This window comes from Siniperca chuatsi, linkage group LG7 (genome assembly GCF_020085105.1).
Source record: "Siniperca chuatsi isolate FFG_IHB_CAS linkage group LG7, ASM2008510v1, whole genome shotgun sequence".
Classification (NCBI taxonomy): domain Eukaryota; kingdom Metazoa; phylum Chordata; class Actinopteri; order Centrarchiformes; family Sinipercidae; genus Siniperca; species Siniperca chuatsi.
The window spans coordinates 9,808,763-9,828,822 of NC_058048.1; the positions used below are offsets into that span (position 1 = coordinate 9,808,763).

At 39.1% G+C, this 20,060-nt stretch overlaps 2 protein-coding genes across 11 annotated transcripts in view; one reads left to right on the forward strand and one right to left on the reverse strand.

The window, feature by feature from the left end:
- Positions 1 to 8,938: 8,938 nt before the first annotated feature.
- kcnj1a.1 (potassium inwardly rectifying channel subfamily J member 1a, tandem duplicate 1) lies at positions 8,939 to 14,160 on the forward strand. Its single transcript, XM_044203919.1, has 2 exons — positions 8,939 to 9,094; positions 11,642 to 14,160. Exon 2 carries the CDS (start codon positions 11,660 to 11,662, stop codon positions 12,800 to 12,802), a length of 1,143 nt encoding a protein of 380 aa, XP_044059854.1. The 5' UTR covers positions 8,939 to 9,094; positions 11,642 to 11,659; the 3' UTR covers positions 12,803 to 14,160.
- A 1,394-nt stretch (positions 14,161 to 15,554) lies between these two features.
- Positions 15,555 to 20,060, reverse strand: part of fli1 (Fli-1 proto-oncogene, ETS transcription factor) — a 32,477-nt gene continuing 27,971 nt past the window's right edge. For all 10 annotated transcript variants that reach the window (XM_044203912.1, XM_044203910.1, XM_044203911.1 and 7 more), the window contains 3 exons: positions 19,539 to 19,598; positions 18,950 to 18,997; positions 15,555 to 18,806 (listed from right to left, as the gene is read on the reverse strand). In XM_044203912.1, the coding sequence (XP_044059847.1) occupies positions 18,277 to 18,806; positions 18,950 to 18,997; positions 19,539 to 19,598 (638 nt within the window). In that variant the 3' untranslated portion in view covers positions 15,555 to 18,276. The remainder of the gene's footprint in view (positions 18,807 to 18,949; positions 18,998 to 19,538; positions 19,599 to 20,060) is intronic.

A 20,060-nucleotide genomic window follows, 5' to 3' on the forward strand; every position in this document is an offset into this window, starting at 1 on the left:
CTTACCAGCAGAGGATGGAGTATGTGGGCTCATGCATTCCCAATATTTTAAATTCTGTTCAGTAACTGTCACAGGGGAGTGTGTTCTCTATGATTGGGAAGTGTGTGCACATGAAAGGACATAGAGTACAGACGGCGACAGATGGATACTTGACATTGAGATGTTATTAGGCATAGAGACAATTGAATGTAGGCTTGGCATAACAGTGGAGGAATAATGAGAACAAAAGCAGAGATAGAGAAAGATAGCAAGAAGATGACAAGTGGGGGAGGAGCAACAGAAGCAGCCAACACCAGAAAGCCTCTTACTGTACTTCCTGCATTGAGTTGCCCCCCCGAGTCGCAGGGGCACAGCAAGATGGCTGGGAGATACTTTTTCTTTGACCAGCAGGGGAGCCAATGACAGCGGATTATGGAACATCAAAGAGTGAGGCTGCAATAATGAGGAGCTTGGGATTTGGCTGAGGGATACACATTCTGGGCCATGCTCACACTCGCTCATGAGGTAGCTAATCTCAGCAGTGATTACGAAGTGTTGGTGATCTTAATTGCAAAAATTCAGGTCCTTCGGCAGCAGCCCTCCATGGATCCTGCGTGTGGATCAGCCCCTCATTGCTCCCAGCTGTTCAGATCCAGGGCATGTGTAATTATTTCCCCTCCTGAGGTTATACTATTATTGATCAAAGACGAGCCCCTTCCACCTTATTGCCTCTGCTGTTCATCCTGTGGAGAAATCCATTCAGTTGACTGTACTACCTCACATTAATCACACATCACGCATTAATAAAGCTTCTTGGCACATTCATTATTACAAGTGCTCGGAGGAAACTTGTGTACAGTATAGAACCATTTGCAAAATGTTAAGGAGTGTGGGGAACACACCCTAATAGGCTCTTCATTGGTCCTTTAATAGACGATCCATAAGAAGAGTCAAACAGTGAATTATCCTGCTCAGGTGAACTGCAGGATGAAGACGCCTTATACAAAACAGTGAAGTGTGATTTAATGTTCATCAATGCAGAGATTTCCAATTGAAATAAACTGAGCTGTATCTCCTATGTTCACTATGGGTATGTGCTATTTTTAGTATTCTTCCTGCAGACTAAAAAATAAATATGCATCACATGCAGCATGTACTGAACTGTGGCTAAAATCTATACAAATAGTAGAGATTGTAAAAGGGAAATACATGATGTAAATAATGGATTTGCACACTGCTGAAACAGTGTAGACAGGGGTCAGTGTAAACTCTCATGCAAAATGGCTCAGTACAAATCAGCAAAACCCTGCCACAGCAGCCCACAGTTGAAAGGAACATTTCAGAGGTCATAACTGAGGAAAGAGGAATTAATTCTTCCTTGCATGGACTGAGGAGGAAGTGTAATTTTTCTTAATCCTCTCTCTGCTCCCTTGACTCTAGTATTCTTTTTCCTCCAGCCAACCCTACCCTCATCCTTACTCTCCCATTTACTCCCCCTCTGGCTCCATCCCTCTTCCGCTCTCTCACCTCCTACCAGGCTTCATTAACTCTGATTGATCCTCTTGTCTGAGCTTATGGCACCGCGATGAACTGCATTGTTACTAGCAGCCCAGAATAAGAAGGAGCGGGAATGAAAATCAGAGGCCAGCTGAAGTAAACATATCACTACAAGGGCATAATGGAGACAGTTGGGTGTCTGTGTGAGTGTGTGCGTTGAGGTATTCTTTAGAAAACAGAAAACATGTGTCACACTGTTGTCCTCAGATCTGAATAGTTTGGCAGAAATAAATATGGTGCACTGCTGTATAGTAATGTCTAAAATATTTAATATGTATGTTTGCAATGGAAAATGTGTAACTGATTAAACAATTTATCTGAGCAAGCTGGTACAGCTTTAACTTAAAGAAATTCGTCAGTGTCAAAATATTGGTTCAACACATTATATAGAGATAAAGATTTAGGAGCCAAGCACCAACTATTATGCACTCTTTATTTTTTTAATTTATGCAGTATTGTTTAAAGGGAAGCTTAACTTTAGGGAATGAGCACATCTATTAGTATTTAAATTATGAATTGTGTGAGTGTGAAGATCTACAGTGCAGCACTGTGCTTGTTATATGTGAAAACATAACTTAGAAATAATGTGGCATGTTTTTATCTTGCGCACAGAACATTGAAGTATCACAGCAGAAGTCATGGAATAAAACAGATCTATACAGGCATTGTATAACATCATATTCAGTAATAAACACTTTCTCAAACACAACATTCAAAGTGATTCATTTAGCTTTATACTGAACATTATTATGTATGGCAGGTCTGACATGAATCAACTACAAAGCGTGGGCTATTCTTCATTGGCTCATTGGAGAAAAGTTTTTAATTTGCAACCTTAGTACACAAGGGTGAGTTACCAGAATTATTCTGAATTAGTTCTTAATAGATGAGAGATTTGCCATAGATACAGACATCTTTATATTTGACAATACTTTAGCTGGAAGTATGTGAGAAGGGTGTATTTCATTAGCTTTTTTCATAAAGTGATTTTTTTTAAATGTAATCATTGTAAAATATTTAAAATAGAATAGTTTGTCCATTATGTCCATTTTCTGCTAAAATAATCCACCATAGATGCTCTGCTTTTTTGTCATATTTTGAATCGGGTGAACAGAATGTGAGTGATCCTTTCCTGGACACCACTGCACAGTCCAGACACAGTAGTGACACTATGTGGAGAAAAGAGGTATAGCAGCCAACCAATACACAACCAATCACCGATGCTCTGTGCTTGGAAAAAGTTTAGCTGTTGCAACTATCTTGGGGGCATCCTTAAATCTTTGCACCTCTGGAATTAGGAGTGATCTATTCTACAGTAACATATGCCAGATCTGAGCCATTTTGGAAATCTTTGTAATCGTTTACATGCTGTAATAATGAAACTGCAGATTGCTGCTTTTTATTGGTCACAATCCATCAGTTACTGACAATCTGAAGCAGGTTGGATCAGCATCTCTCTGTTGGTCTCTTTCTGTAAGAGCTACATGTAATAAGTGGCTTATATAATTGGTGACCGCTGACAACACCAAGTAGATTTTCAGCTTGCTCCCTTTACCTGAAATCAGTAGCTAAAAACTTAAAACTCAAAATTGAATTTCTCTTGCTTTGTTGTTTTTCTGTAACATGAATAAAAAGAATGTTTATTTCATTAAGGCATGTTTATGATGAGAGAATGTTTATTTGAGTCCAAAGCAGGGTCAATTACTGCATGTGTGACTCTCCAAATAGCTCTACAGAGACATTAATATTTTACCATATTAAATTCTTTTAAATAATTTTTTAAAGTAATTTGGGGTAACATTCCAACAGCAGGAAGATATGAAGCCTTGGAAGTGAATGCCCATTTATAAAAACGAAATTGTCAATGTCCACTTGACTTTTCCAGTCCATTGCCCACTGGCCCATTCTTCCCTATAGTCTATGCTATGCTTCGGTCCAAGACCATAAATGTCAAAAAGCTTTGGCATCCATGCTTTAGTGCAACCTCCTCTAATGGTTATGTGTTAAAAAATATAGTTTTCAGGGAACTGCTGTCAGGTTGAGTTCCTACTAAGAGACAAAGTCTACATTCTGAGGATCCCTGCAGGCAGAAGGATTTTTGAGATTGCTGGTACCTTCAAAGACATTCAAGTGAAAGGTTTAATATGCAAGTTCAGAGACACTTCTCTTCTAACAGTGCTGTATTTCAATATACAGGGAAGCACTATCAGGCTGTCATTATAACCACTGCAAAGCAGAGATTAGTCTTTGCAACACAAGGATCCTTTTTTTTCCGCTCGGAGAATACTATTCTAAAAATACTGAAGTATCCATAAAAGAAGGATAAAGAACTGTGAAAATACATGAAATGTGATATAAAGGCTGTATCCAAAACACAGAAAAAGTATAATCCCTCAACTGGAACAATAGGTCAGTGTTCGCTTGTGAATTTTGTCATCGGGTGTCACTTTACATCGCACAAAAATGTGCGCTCTTTTTCACAAATGCCACTGACCGTCTGGCAGCAGAGTGGCAGGATGAGGAAAAAATGTGAGGGAAGTGATTTTATGCTTTTAAGAGGGGTTTCATATTTTCTTTCCCTTTCAGCGAGTTACTTATTCAGGCTACACGGCTGCTTAATCAGGCTGATGTCCTTTTAGTGGCGGGTGTATGACAGGAAGACAAGATCATAATGTGACCTGAGAATATTGAGTGGAGGACATAAAGACATGTGTGATCCCACTGTGACCTTGGGAACCTCCAAATTGCTGATTGATTCAGCAGGGGAAGTGGAAATCCCCAAAGACCCTCTGCATGGAGTTTATACCTCTACAGTTAATTATGATCATATAAAGTCATGCCATAAAATTTATTCTAATCAACAAAATATACATAAAGGGTGTACATTTGTTCCAGAAATAAGATAAATAAGATTATTTTAATTTGAATTACAAGCTTTTTACTTGTCACTTTATCTCTACACATGTCCACAGGGCAAATAGACTCACACCCGAGTTTTCAAGACACAAATAACTCAAATCCAATGCCCCGCAGCCCTGCATAACACACCTAACCTGACCGTACTTTAAATATTTATGGCATGCTTTTCATCTTACGCTTCACTGCCTACTGTACATACTGCAGTCACATTCTAACCATCTGCTTACAAAGTTGTCATCTCTGTTTTAGAAAACAACTGTGGTTATGAAGGGATGAAGTATGGCATAGTAAAAATATGCATGATTCAATTAGTTTTGATGAAGTCCAAGTGGACAAGCAATCAAAGTGGAAGTCCTGTCGAAGTCCTCATCTATAGGCTGCTATTGATATGCACATTGCACCTAAAAGCATCAATGACGAATGCACAGCTCTTCATTGTAATCACACAGGCTTGCTTTTTTCTCTCATCTCTGAATTTTCCAGACAAGATGGTCTCGCACAAATGTATGCTGACAATAAGGCAGCAAAGTGCATAGACAACTTCTGAGAAATGCTTCACAGCTTATGTTTGTATTGTCACAAGAAGCAAATGCTTTACAAGTACATTGCACAGCTTGGAATTGCAATGCTTGGCATTTAGCACCCTGCCATTTTTACTCTGAGAATGATGGATATGGAATATGAATGCTCAGTGAAATGATGACCCAGCAAAATGGCTGCCATCAGTGTTAACCCCCACCCCGTAACATATGCCTGAAATCTTTGTAATTGTTTACAAGCTGTAATAATGAAACAGCAGATTGCTGCTTTTTATTGGTCACAATCCATCAGTTACTGACAATCTGAAGCAGGTTGGATCAGCATCTCTCTGTTGGTCTCTTTCTGTAAGAGCTACATGTAGTAAGTGGCTTATATAATTGGTGACCGCTGACAACACCAAGTAGATTTTCAGCTTGCTCCCTTTACCTGAAATCAGTAACTAAAAACTTTAAACTGAAAATTGAATTTCTCTTGCTTTATTGTTTATCTTAGTCATCACTTGCAAAATGTACAGCTTATTCCAAGTCTTGTGTGAAATCTTGTGCATCACAGTGGGTTGATGTGCCCTGCTCAGTGAAGAGCAGACTGACATCAGTGATATTGCCTTGATAAACCACTTGTTTTTCTGTAACACGAATAAAAGGAATGTTTATTTAAAAAAAGACAAATTTCTAAAAAGACAAAAAAACAATTGAATAGGCATGAAATGAGCAGCAAGAGCAATGGGTTACTTGAAACCTAAAGTAAGAATAGTCTAATCAAATCCTTAAAAGTGATGTCTCTCACCATCAACTGCTCACAGACTAAGTAGTGTGCAAGTGTTCAAATTGGAAGCGCAATCAGGCAAAGGGAGCTGCAAAGGGGCTAAAGTGAGGCAGGATATAAGCCTTAAAGGGTCACATGTTGAATGTTTGAACAGCTTCGAAGGACGACCTAGTCAAGTGTTAACAGACTTAAAGAGATATCTCTGTCCTGATTTCACTGCCCAGGAAGTGTTGTCAGTTTAATTCATCAGTTTACCACTAATGAAAACAAATGTAAAAGTGGCTTTTCCTAACTTCTGTTACTGTTGATTTGGAGGGCTGGAACACAATGCGCAATAAGGGTCTGAGCTCTTTTAAAATCTTCTGCAGAACTAATATTGTTTGTACTGTAGACACACTGGCACACTGTTCAAAGTTTATGCAGGATGGCTCTGACTTTCCACACTTTACCACTAACCTGCTTTTCAAACATGTATTTGTAGATTTAATTAAAAAATGTTTTTCTGTCTTAAAAAAAAGAATGTTAACTCTGTGGATATGTAGGTGACTGTGACTTTGCAGAATGTAGATAAAATGGGTTTATTTATTTTAACATTAATAATGGCACATGACTACTTTTATTTGAAAGGGGTTGCTCGGAGTGATAAACCAACAGAGAATTATGATCTGACCCTTTAAGGAGCCTTAAAGCGTCTTTCAGCTCATTGTTTTAGTTTTTCCGGCCCGCCACCTTACTGTTTTGGTTCAGTCTCAATGCTCTCATTAGTTTACAGTTTTAGACCACAGCAGGTAGCTGTTTTCAGTGAAAGAGCTCTGATAAACCTACTGTATGCTACCTGCAGCACAAAATAGCAGACAGACAAATTAGCAACTAGCTGGCAAACATAGTGGAGCATTTAGCAGCTAAAGAGCCAGATATTTCCCTCAGAAGTTGGAATAGACCAAAAGCAGAGCTAAAAGAGAGTGAATATTGGACTTATGTTTCCCAGGTGACCAAAAACACGACTCCAAACATCTGCTGGATGTGTAAATGAGCAATTGCTAGCTAACAAGTTTGCTATATAAACTTTAAAGGTGATAAGTGTTGTTCACTGCTGCTCCCAAAATAATTATTTTAGGTTTAACTATAAATAAAAGTTCATGACATACTGTATATAATATATTATGTACGTATACAATATAATAGCGATCAGTAAAAAACAGTGCACATTGTGTAAATCTGGGGCTAAAGAGGTGGTGATTGTTATCATTGGTCGCATTTGTTTTTAGTTCTGGTAAACCGTACAAGTGAACAGTAAAAGGGAATTTCATCACAGTTACATAAGCCATACAAACACAGTTGCTACTGTATTTATCACCTCATAGGTAGGGAAAATAGCAGGTACTGTAATACTGACTGACTGCTGGCAACCCCTTGGCCCTAGAGCTGATTGACAGAAACTGATACAGAAACCAGCATTATTCATTTGAGTGCTCCAATTGATGTGGAGAGAAACTGCCATTGTTTACGATCACTGTCAGACATCTAGTTATCAAAGGCTCTTAATTACTGATCCCTCCAACATGTATTTCTTAACAGTGAGGGCTTGCAGTGACAGTGTTGTGTTTTACTAATCAGTGCAAAAGTAAACATGGACATTAGTGTATTTCATACACTTGTCATGTCCACAAACCACAATTATATACCTGTTTATTATAACATTTTGCATTGTTAGTTTTCTACTTTCTATATTAATTGCACATCATTATAATCAACAAGGTCTGTAATTTGATGTTCAGTTCTGAAATATGAAAACAGCATCACCCTATCTGTGGTCTCATTATTATTCAGTGGTAGTAATTGTCTCACATTGCATTGCTGTCAATCAAATGTAGCCTCCACGGCTCTTAAGTTGCTAAACCAGCCCAACAATCAGTGCAGCTATGTGGTCTGGTGGCTATTCGCCGGCCTTTTGTCTGATATAAAAGGGATTAAAAACACGGAATCAGATTAAAAAAATAGGCAAATCACCTCTGAAAAAGCTTAAATACAAAAAAGCTTGTCCTCCTTTTACAATAGCATGGCTTTAGAAAAAAAAACAGGCAAGCCTAATATTGTTTGACAACAGTAATGTATTGTGGCTGTCAATAGAATACACATTCTGCAGCATGTAAGGTAATGCTGCAGCCATTTCCGTCACTTTTGCTGGAAACAATTGAGTTGAAAAATGACTCCCATCACTATTCACAACTCTTTTCCACTTCAGCTCATGAACTGATTTGGTTCCTGGCTGACCTCAGAGAGCTATCTGTTTGGATCTAGAGCATCTTCATTTTCATCTCTGGAGATTCTGTTGTCTCAGTCCATCACCTATTTATGTTCTATGGTCCCCATATTCCATCACACCACAGCGCTGTAGTTGTGGTGAAGAGGGGAAAATGTTTGTTGCTTGGAGGAAGAAGTTTGGGCTGTGAAACACCGATGTTTGATTCATAGTGACAAAACTGTGCCCGAGGTGTGTTAAACATATTTTTACGGTGATCATTTTCAGAGAAGTAGAGGAATGCATGCATAAACAAATGTATACATGTTAATATCAGGTGATGAAAAGCTGTTGATGAAAATGTTGTACCTTCTTCAAGATTATTATTCTATCACATCGTCAGACATTAACTGCTGCTCTTGCTCTCACCTCTTGATTTCCCCAAAAATGCCAATAAAAGTTTGTGTGTGTGTGTGTGTCTACAGTAAATAATGCCACACAGTCATTGAGACGCAGAGAACCGGAACCAAATACAGATACAACACATACAGGTTTTGCTTTTACATTGTCAACATTCACTTGGCTATTTTTTTCTAGAGTGAGTGCAACTGTCAAACCAGCTTAAATTCAAATATCACAAAATAGAAACAACCAACCATAAATCCAAAGCAACTCCTAGACTGTAGTGGACTGGGAGTTTGGCAGATAGAGGTCAGCTTGGCCCTTGGTGCCAGGCGTCTGTGGAGTAAACAACTTATTAGAGCTGGGGGAAGGGTATGCATATGTGTGTGTGTGTGTGTGTGTGTGTGTGTGTGTGTGTGTGTGTGTGTGTGTGTGTGTGTGTGTGTGTTTTGGGGTGGAGAGGTAAATGATGTCTCTGTAGGCGTAAACATCACCTGGCTGATTCCAGCAGGAGAGTATAAATGCACACAGGTGTTGGTGAACAGGCATAAGAGGAGGACACACTAAACTGTCCCAATCAGCTGTGAACAAGAGAGACACAAACGGAGAGGAGAGAAGGTTGAGTAGCAGAGATTGACATTCATTAACCTCTGGATGTGCATCAAAGTATTTTCACTTCAAATCATAGAGGTGAGTTTGAACTGAACTTTCATATTAACATATTTATTTCTCAGCTGTTCCACATTATTGCAAGAATAGGGTGAGCATGATGTCTTAGTGTGAGTAGTTCAGACACAGTTAATTTCATAGGAAATAGGATTGCCCCTGTGACTGTTTTCTAAAAAAAATAAAAAAATAAAGGAGGGAGACTGCAAATAAATTGATTGGTTCAAATTTCTTTTTACTTTATATATTAGCACATAAAGCTGGTTTGTACCTTATTGACAAAAGAAAGCATTTACTACAAATAAGGTATTAAGGCTCATTAGAGACTTATTCCAGTAATCTCCCTTTTAAATCGAAAGTATTGCTAAATCCCTCCGGTAGGACGTAATTATGTAACAGTCACAAGCCACTTTAATAATGAAAATAATGAAAGTAGCTATTCATTAACTGATATTAGAATGAGCATAAAATAGTTCCAGCATTATATTAAATTGGACATTTAAATAGAATAATAGACATATTTATTACTTAAATAAAAAGTTAAATATCGATTATTTGTGAATCTTAACGGCAATTAATCCAACAGAAGCAGCACTATTACTTTACTACTTACCAGCCTCATTTTTGGGTGTTTCTATTATAATGGATTATTTACAGTATATTAGAGGGTCAGGGGAACTGAGATATACATTTAAATTTTTTTAAATCAGTCTGCATTAAGAAGACAGTAAACTCAAAGGTGTCCAATGACAGAAGAGTCTCAAAGCTTTAAACATGAAAGACATTTATTGTAATGACGGCAGTGCATTTTGACTGTAACATCTTAATCCCAGCCAATCATTAAAGCCACGTTTGAAGGAAAGATAGCAGAAAAATGATTGTTCTTACAAGGACCCTTTGCATAGACAGTGATTGCTAGTCTTTAATTGACGGATTTATTACATTTGAACCGTGATTTTTACTGAGTATTCTTAAGGTTGAAATGCTTTGACCCATGTCATGGCAGTAAAGCCCTTCTAGATTTAAAGCTGTTTGTCTACTATATTGTGGATGCTCCTTAAGAGTTGATTCTCTTCACATTGGCCCTTTGCATTCACAAAGGTAGTTGTTTTCTAATGCAAAGCAATAATTTAGAGTAACTTGTCATACATACGATTAAAATATATTGTAATACCTGAAATTATTCCAGCACATATCGTGTTACAGTATGAAAACATGACCTAATGAGCAGGTGTGGAATGACTAGGTTTACTTCTAAAGGGATTAAAGCTTGCAAACAAGTTCCACAGTGTGATTATCAGATTTCTTTTGGCAAAATGACTGGATGTGAGCTTTGAGGGTTGAAAATAAAAACATTAAATCACTGCGCTGATCGTTTTGTACTACTTCACACTCACTAACAAGCACGCCATGATCCAAATGGGTAGTTTGCATGACTTGGCAAGAACAGAGGCCATACTTATTTGAAACCTCTGTATAGCCAATACTGCCAGTTACCATCCATCAAGCACCAGACTCAGAACTCAGAGCTTGAATAAAGTCAAAGATTGTTATGTCTGTGAGCAGCTGGCCTTCTGGCCGGGTTTGCACAAATTATTTTAATGCCACATTTATTTTGAAATTTAGCAAACAAAGCTGATCCTTGTGTTGAGACACTTGCATGTTGAGATTGCAAGATTCCCAAATTATTTGGTTTATTTGGAGCACTTATGTGTTACTTTTGTTTCACATTAACGTCAGGTCTTTACTACAGTGCTGCATCCACCCCAGGATTATAGCCTTTCAATGAGGATTAAAACTGCAGTGGGACAGAGCAGCTTGGAACATGTGAGACTGTACATAAGCAGTCCACAGTGAGAGTCAGCTATGTAATGGGAAGAGGAGCAAAGCGTTTGGAATAGGAAAACAGGAAAGATACTTAAAGTACACAGAAGTAGGACAGATGCTCACTGGATGTGATTATGAAATGAGTTTTCTTGATACTCAAAATACCCCCAAAATTCAATAATTTAACACTGTTCCCTGTTTACCTTAAGCAGAGCATATACTCTGCAAATACAGTATACCAACTGTGCATATACATTATTTGTCCTTGGCATAATATGAGCTTGCATAGCCTCCTTTTTACATCTCCCTGTCCCTCCCAGACAGACAGTGTCATCATGACATTTTGCTGTTTGACTATAGTGAATTACATTATTTAAGGATGACTAACAGTTTGAAAGCGCCTCTGACAGGCTGACTGGTTAAATGACCCAGACTGTGATGAAAATACCTATCAAGTATAATTGTTATCTGCATTTTTAACTCAGATTTTTTCTCTCATTGTTGGGGCTATGAAAGGGGTCCCAAGTGCAGTGTCTGTTCTGTTGTCAGCTATGAGATTGTTATTGCTTTGCGATGCAACGTTTGCATTAATTTTGTTGTTTCATGGGAAATCTGCATTATCTTTAATTTAACTAATTCATAAGTAACTATCTGTTCACACAACTGCTTGATGACTGGTTTTCTACTATGTACTTACTGTGTATATATATATATATATATTTTCCCTGTTTTATTGTCTTATAGGACGTGAGCTTGTAGAAAATGTTTAGATTCATGAACAAACCTATCCAGGACTTTCTGGCGCAGCGAAGAAGTCGCAGGACCAGACTAGTGACCAAAGATGGTCGCTGCAACATTGAATACGGAAACTTTAAGTACAGCAAGCACTTTGCATTCTTGGCTGACTTCTGGACCACCTTTGTGGAGATCCGGTGGCGTTTTGTCCTCTTCCTCTTCATTGCCTCTTTCACCCTTAGCTGGTTCATTTTTGGCCTGCTGTGGTACTGGATTTCCCGCAATAATGGAGACCTGCCGTGGCAAAACCCCCCACCAGGCCACATTCCATGTGTTGACAATGTTGTAGGACTCACCACAGCGTTCCTCTTCTCCCTTGAAACCCAGACAACTATTGGGTATGGTGGCCGAGTGCTCACCCCTCTCTGCCCAGGTGCTGTGGCCCTTCTCATTATCCAGTCCCTCCTCGGAGCCATTATCAACTGCTTCATGTGTGGAGTCATCCTGTCCAAAATCTCTTCACCCAAAAAGAGGGCTAAGACCATCACATTTAGTGACATGGCTGTCATCAGCCCCAAACATGGTTCTCTTTGCCTGTCAATCAGAGTGGCCAACCTGCGCAAGACCCTGATGATTGGAAGCCAGATCTATGGCAAGCTGCTGAGGACAACAATCACATCAGATGGAGAGGCGATCATCATGGACCAGGTGAACATTGACTTCATGATGGACGCCGGGAAGGACAACCTCTTCTTTGTATGTCCTCTCACGCTCTACCACATCATCGACAAGAGCAGCCCCTTCTTTGAGATGGCAGTGGACACGCTCCACAAACAAGAGTTTGAGCTGGTCGTCTTCCTAGACGGCACAGCAGAGTCCACCAGCTCTTCCTGCCAAGTCCGGACCTCTTTTATTCCTCAGGAGATCATGTGGGGCTACAACTTCTTGCCCATCATCTCCAGAAGCAAAGAGGGCAAGTACAGAGTAGATTTCTCCAACTTCTCCAAGGTGGTGCCAGTGGCCACTGCACACTGTGCCTACTGTTACCACAACATCAAGGGTCATCATCACCACTCCAGAGATGGACATGACAACCAGGGCTTTGAGGTGATTGAAATGAATGATTCCCCAATATCATCAAGATGTGAGATGATGAATACATTACAATGAACATTAGAAACTGAGACTGTTATAGGCTATACCTCTCATCGATGAATTCCTCAAGACTCTGTAAGACAAATAAGTGCTGGAGGCAGGTGGGGTTACCTAAATGCATTTTTAGCATTTAAATATAGAGTTAAGAAAACCCACTTATTTGTTATTCTATTGTGTTTGACAGATATGAAAGCCGTCTGCGGGTCAGGACAGTTTTTGTGAACTATTTGTATGTAAAACCACACCTGTTACTGTTACCAAAAACCTGTTTTCAAAAGGGAGGCCAATTCATGCAAGGTGGTGACGCTACAATTCAAGAACAGAAAAAGAAAGTTTTCCCAATTACTCACACAGGGATTATACATATGAGCTCTTGATTTAAAATAAATGAGTGGTTCTAATTTACCTCTGGCCTTGCACATCGGGTTTAATGAGTATGGAGAGGCAGGGGGAAAAAAAGCAAATGTATTATACTGTGTGTAAATCTTACACATATTACTTGAAGGGCCATGCTAATGTCATGGGTGAGAAAAATAGAAAAAGTGGCTGTTCAATAATTCATGCTTCTGTAGGCTGCTGTAAACAGACACTTGAACCATTAGAGTATGCTTAACTATTCAGACACTGAGGCACTAGCAAAGTGTTGGGCTCTTTTCAAACAGTGGTGAATGTAGTTGTGGTTTTCTTCTTGAGACATTGTGAGAGAACAAAGCTCCCAGGAAACACTTCAAATATGGCTGCATACAGCACTGACTGTGGTATGAAAATCAATTCTGTTTGTAAAGTATTTTTTATATTTGATCTCAGGGGAAAAATACACTGAACTAAAGGCTATTTTTGCATTCAAAAATTTTCTGTGCTGTATTATTCTCTGTCTAACTGAGCCGGAACATCATATAAGGACTGTGATCAAAAAGGTCAAAGCAACGTAATGACAGGTGCCAACCCCTATCACGGCTTTTCATCTGTAAACAAAGTGAAGTTGTGACAGCAAACAGGGATCCAAACACAACACAGTGGAAGTTTTTGGGAGATAAGAGATGTTGCTTACTGCCCATTATTTTGCCTGCAGTTTCTGAACATGAAACCAGAACTCTCCGTTTAGAGAAATAACAGCACATGCTGTATGCTAGCATGAAGCTTTAACAGGTTTTATTAAGGCGGACCTCCCACTATGACCTCTCTAATAAACTGCATATGCCTAGAGTCTTATGTGTGTGTCTGCACCAGGGATGTTGCTGTAGCAAGTGACAGAGTAATAAGCAGGGCTAGGGTAAAATATTTTGAATATTATTGACAAAGTGTGAAATTACTGAGCAGCATAAAAATGACACATGCTTCACAAGCATATTTCAATAAAACACAAGTCCACACCTGGGTGTTCACTGTTTCTGTGATACATATTTTTGTCTACATGGTTCATGCAAACTAAAAGAGCACTTTAGAAGGCTGTAGCTGTCATTTAACACAGACACCATGGGTACATACTGGTTGTTAAATTACCAACATCCATCATTTGAAGCTGTGTTCAGGTAGAGAATTAAGTGATGCTAAGATCCAAATACTGAGGATACTTTCAAATTGATATACACCAGTCTAAAGTGATTTTACACCTACAATTCCCTTGCTCACAGCTTGTGGCCTTGTTTGATCTGCTGATTCAAAACCTTATAGAACTGAAAAGGCCGTAAACACAGTTTATCATTGTTTTTGCAATGGCAAAATTTAACTTGTGATTATCATGGTAAAAAGCTGGCATCACAAAAAGAAAGCCTGTAAAAATGGTGCAGCTTCCTTACCCTCCTGTCCCTTCCATCCATGTCTTTCCACTGGAAATGATTAATGCTTAAATGATACACTCAGTTGCTAGTTTATCAGGTACAGCCAACCAGAACTAACACAGTCTAATGTTTATTCTACCATCATTAATATGCAGTAATTGGGGTGGAAAAAATATTTGAAACACCTCCAAGTATAATGCAATACAATTGAACAGCACCACAAACTGCAGCCTCTTAACTAATCATAAAATTAAATCAAGATCAACAGTTAAAAAAAACTGAACATTACACCCTTCATGAGGATAGGATTCATTGCAGGACTGTTGAACTAGTTAGGTGTACCTAATAAACCAGCAACTGAGTGTTCTTTTTTTCTTAATAGAACACAAAATTTCCGTAGGGGCTTGTCATGGTTAGTTTGTGCATAAATTTGATTATATTACAATCAGATAACAAGCCTTTCAAGGATGATCAAGATTATGTTGCCAAACTAATGGTAACTTTATCTCTCTGTAAAACACATGTGAATCCAGGTGAAAAAGCTACACTTCAGTGTCAGTAAAAATGTGTGTAAGATTGTTTTGTTAGAATGAATGCATGCTTTGTTTGTATCTCGATGCAGATACAAACAAAGTTGGCTTAAATGAGCCGAGGCAGAAAGCTATTTTCCATCTGCACTGCAGTATATGTAATAAACAAACGTAACACATTACTACTCCCTTAAAGGCTAAAATAGGCCAAGGAATAATGCACTTTGAAAATGTGTAATGACTTGCCAGAACTGTCCCAAAATTGAGGCAAAATCATTTTTCAAACCTTGACATAACTGAGACAAGCACTGTGCAAAATGTGCAAGTCACTATCTAGATTGTACTACTTGTGTAGATCTGGTTTGTCAAAATGTCACGAAGAGAAATACACCGACTGTGTTTTCATCTGTCCTGGCACTCTGATGAAGCCACAGGCAGGCAATGGAAGATGGAAGATTGAGAGGTAAAAACATTTATTTTGTCACATTTTCCTATACAAAAGCCCTTTTTCAAAAGGTATTACTTCATACATTGCAGGAATGACAATAATAATAATACATTGGTTAATTGTAAAATTATACACATATATATATATTTGATATCCAAAATACATTGCATATACGAAGTAGCACAGATCCCTTTTCATTGATAATGCTTGTGAAACATGGAAGTTAAGGGTACATTAGAATAATTTCTTTATGCTACAAATTACATGTTCCCTTTTTATTTGTTCTTTTAATTAAAGCTATAACTTTTCAGGAGAAGCTAGTTGTGAATATTAATACTGTCTGTATTACTTTGCATAAAATACCTGAAATTCTTTAATGCACAGGAAAAGCCACCAATTCCAGGGCTATTTGGCATAAAAAAAGTAATACACAATGAAAAAGATCCATTGTAATCACATGTTGCATATAGAGTAAAGGAATCCCTGGCTGTTGGATTATGATTCAAGCAGGCATTTGTGGTTTTGGGAATACAAGAAAATATCTTTTGTGCATAAAGGCACTTAGGATGTTACAACCGAATTTCAGAAATAATAACAATTACAAGAAAACAAAAATGTTAAAATGTATTGCCCAAATGTACAGATACAAAAACGCTTAAAATGCTGAACAAACTACTTAGCAGAAATGGACTTTAAAGGTTTGCATTTTTGACCGAGGTCAACTCGTATTAATTCTCTTGACTTTTTATACTGTGTCACATATGAAAATAACTCTGCATAATTTATACAGTAAGTTGCTTTAATGCCTAGTTGTCTGATGCTTATAAAATAATAAAAAATAGGTCTAACAAACGCACAGCGTTTGCGAATCTGAGGATTTCTTTGTTTCATCTCGTCATACTTTATTGGTTTTGTTCTCTGATAAACTACTTAGTCCCAAGTAATTTATTTTCAAAAGGAATACTTTTGCTATTAACATCTTTGAACACCTGAAGATGGATATGTTTGACACTATACCATTACATGATGATGAAATCCTGACTTGAGATTCATGTGCATTTTGCTGGGCTTTAGATCAGTGAGAAACTAACATTCAAACACACATGCTGCTCTCAAACTAGGATCCAGCCCTGGTAAAATGCAACTTAACTGTCTATTAACATGACTTACTCCTAAGCCACTTCTCTGTGCTGACCTATATGGTCCTGACTGGCCTACAAAGATGAAGGAGACAGCTTGACAGCCGTTATTGTCAGAGTGCACTTCAAAATCAAAAATTGTCAGATTCACGGTGAGATTTATGGAGATGATGATTATCTTACTAGGCATTTTAAGATGTAATGCTGTTTCGTCTGTAATGAATAGAAAATATATGGTATAAAACAGCGGTTTCTCATTATATGCTGTATACTAAAACTGAATTCACTCATGGCACTGTAAGGCACTTTGGATAAAAAACATCCAAACAACATACAGTCTTATGCAGATAACATCTTCACAATCACACCTGCAAAAAAAGGCACTTTCATGTTTTAGATTAAGACGTGTTCACCCAACATGGTGTTAAAAATGAAGGAATGTATTTTTTAATCAAACAAAATGAAAACATCTGACAAATTTTGATTTTGCTGCAGGGTATCCCTTTTACGTGTGTTTCACAAACCAGAAGACATTCACATTAATACTGACATGGTCGAGCAACAAAACATCTGGAAATGGCATGGCTGAAAGGCAACAACATTTCAAACATTTAATAGCCTAGTGTGTGGCCCCCTGAAAACATCTGACCTGGGTTGAATTATTGTTGCAAATTACTTCAATTACATCTTGACTCAGCTTCCCCAGCACAGTCGAGTCAACTGTACATATTGGCCATCTTGAACTCCACACACAACACGCAGAAAGCATTTTAAGTAACTGAGTTGACCCAGGTCAGCAAAACATACAGCGCTTCCTTCTAGGGCATTTAACTCTTCTCTAGCCTTCCAGTTTGGAGGATAAATTAAATTGTAAATGGCATATTCCAGTTGCCAAATTTCATTCAGTGCTGAGAAAAGTCCATCTCTTTGAGAGCTCCTTCTTGTCCAGCGAATTCCAGAAGACTCTCCACATACACATAAAAAGATGCAGATGGACAGATGAGCAGACGGAGACAGTAGAAACAGAAGGTTAGACGTAGTGGGAATAAGAAACCCCGACAAGGCTGTAGACGAGCGGAAAAGGCAGATGCTTTAAAGCATAATGTACATCATGTACTGAGGAGGATGTAGATTGAGACCCATAAATAATAGGCCCATGTCTGGTACTGTAGCATGGCGAGAAGGCAGACAGACTTGAGTTGTTCTCCTGACCTCAGGCTTTGGTCTGGGAAGGTTTTGGAAAGGACACCTGTAGGTGCAGCTTTCTGGAGGATGGGAAAGAGAAAGGCACAGGAAACTCAGACGCACGTCCAGAAAACATAAACAAACAGTTGCTAGTCTTGTAAAGGTAAGTAGTATTCCATTTTGGACCAAAGCATCCACTTGTTTATAGATTCTTAGAAATAAAAAAAAAAATCTCCTTCAATTTTATCATCCTTCATTCAGGAGCAAAATTTCTTCAGAGGACAAATGCCTCTATCAATTCAGTCTTCATCGGTTCGGCATCATTGGGAGTGCAGGTCAACAATTGTGGACTTCATCCTGGGAAAAGGGAGATTTTAGAGGGTGGTGGATGGTCAGAGTGGGGTGTTTAATAGTAACTACCCAGATGGGATGGCACATGGGTGTTAGGGTGGCGGGGAACGTTCGGGTTGGGGTAGATGCCTGCAGTGGGCGAGCTCCAGTACGGAGCGGTGGGTCCAAAGAAATTGGAGGAGGTGACGGGCATGGATGGAGGGTGTGGTGATACAAAGTTGACCTTCTGCTGGTGGGCGTGGTAGGAAGGCACATAGGCTAGGTCCGAGGGGTACTTATACATGGAGGACTCAGTGGGGTGCGGCTGCAGCGCCTGAGCAATGCCGTGGAAGTCGAACTTGTAGGCGTAGCGCTTGCCGTGCACCTTGGTCATGATATTTTTGTCATAGTAGTAGCGCAGCGCGCGGCTCAGCTTGTCGTAGTTCATGTTAGGCTTGCTCTTACGCTCGCCCCAGCGCCGCGCCACCTCGTCCGGGTCCGTCATCTTGAACTCGCCGTTGGTGCCCTCCCAGGTTATGCAGCCAGCGTTGGCGCTGTCAGACAGGAGCTCCAGAAGGAACTGCCACAGTTGGATCTGACCTGAACCTGATGGTGGAAACATAAACAAACACTGATCAAAGATGCAGCCTCATCCAACTAAGAGCTAATTATTCACTGTTCGCAGCTCAACAACTCATTATAATGCCTAGCAGATACATTACAAATACTGAGTATGCTCAAAATCTTACCTGGATTGGCTAGGCGACTACTGGTGGGACCCAGGATCTGGTAAGGATCTGTGGACAAATGGAGAGCTTTGTTGGTCTACACGTTGATTACTGTGGTGATATAATGGTATGTTAGAAGACTGAAGACAAAATATACATGTCACTGAGCAACAGCTGATGATATAATTTAATGATAATAATTTAAAAATTCCTCTTTATTACTTTTGCCTATAATATTATGATTCAGGTTGACTAAATGAAGTAAAATACCCAAAACACTGACAAAATGAGAGAGCATTATGTGGTTAAGTCTTGCAGTGTGTTTTGATTAATTGCTGATGAACCAATTGTGTTGCGCTTTTCTGAAGCTGTGGCCATTTTACTCATCTTTGTGCTTACTTACATTCACATTTACACATTAGGCCTCTAGCAACTACCAATTTATAGTAATGTAACAGTAAAATACGCTTCACTTGACTATCAACAGAAAGAGGAGAACAAATTTTAATAAGCCAACTGGAACAAAAGGAAGCTGATATATATGCTAATAAATAAGCTTTAAGCTAGCTCATACTACATAGATCAAGAAAGACACCTGGTAAGCCATTACCTGGCTGAGCTCTGGGCTGTTCAGTGGACTTGGTCACATTCTGAGTAACCACTGGTGAGCCTGCAGAGAGAGAGGCAATCAGTGGAGGCCAAGAGAGAGAGAGAGAGAGACAGAGAGGGAGAGAGAGAGACATAAAAAGGTTCAGAGACCAGATCAGCAGGGTGGCTACAGATAACCAGGCTTCACAACTTGAAGGCACATCTGCAGAGGTCTAAAGTAATTAAAGCAATAGTCGGTGGCTGGACTGACTTCTTTTGACTCTCTGTTCATATAACAGAGGCTCTGATCTTTAGGAGTCTGTCCTGGACTCAAATGTCTGTCCTGGACTCAAATGTCGGAAGTGCCTCCGGTGTGATGTAGACTGAGGATAAATAGCATTTGCAAATAATCTAGGTGTTTAAACCTGCACAAAATACCAGATGATAAAGTTCACCACCAGTTAAATTCACCACATCAGGTGAAATGTAGAAGCACGCGCCCTCTCAGGGCCCTCTCATGCCTGGCTCTAGGTTACAGCCAGGC

Coding starts and splice junctions, on each gene's coding strand:
- kcnj1a.1 (XM_044203919.1), top strand. CDS start 11,660: ATGTTTAGATTCATGAACAAACCTATCCAGGACTTTCTGGCGCAGCGA.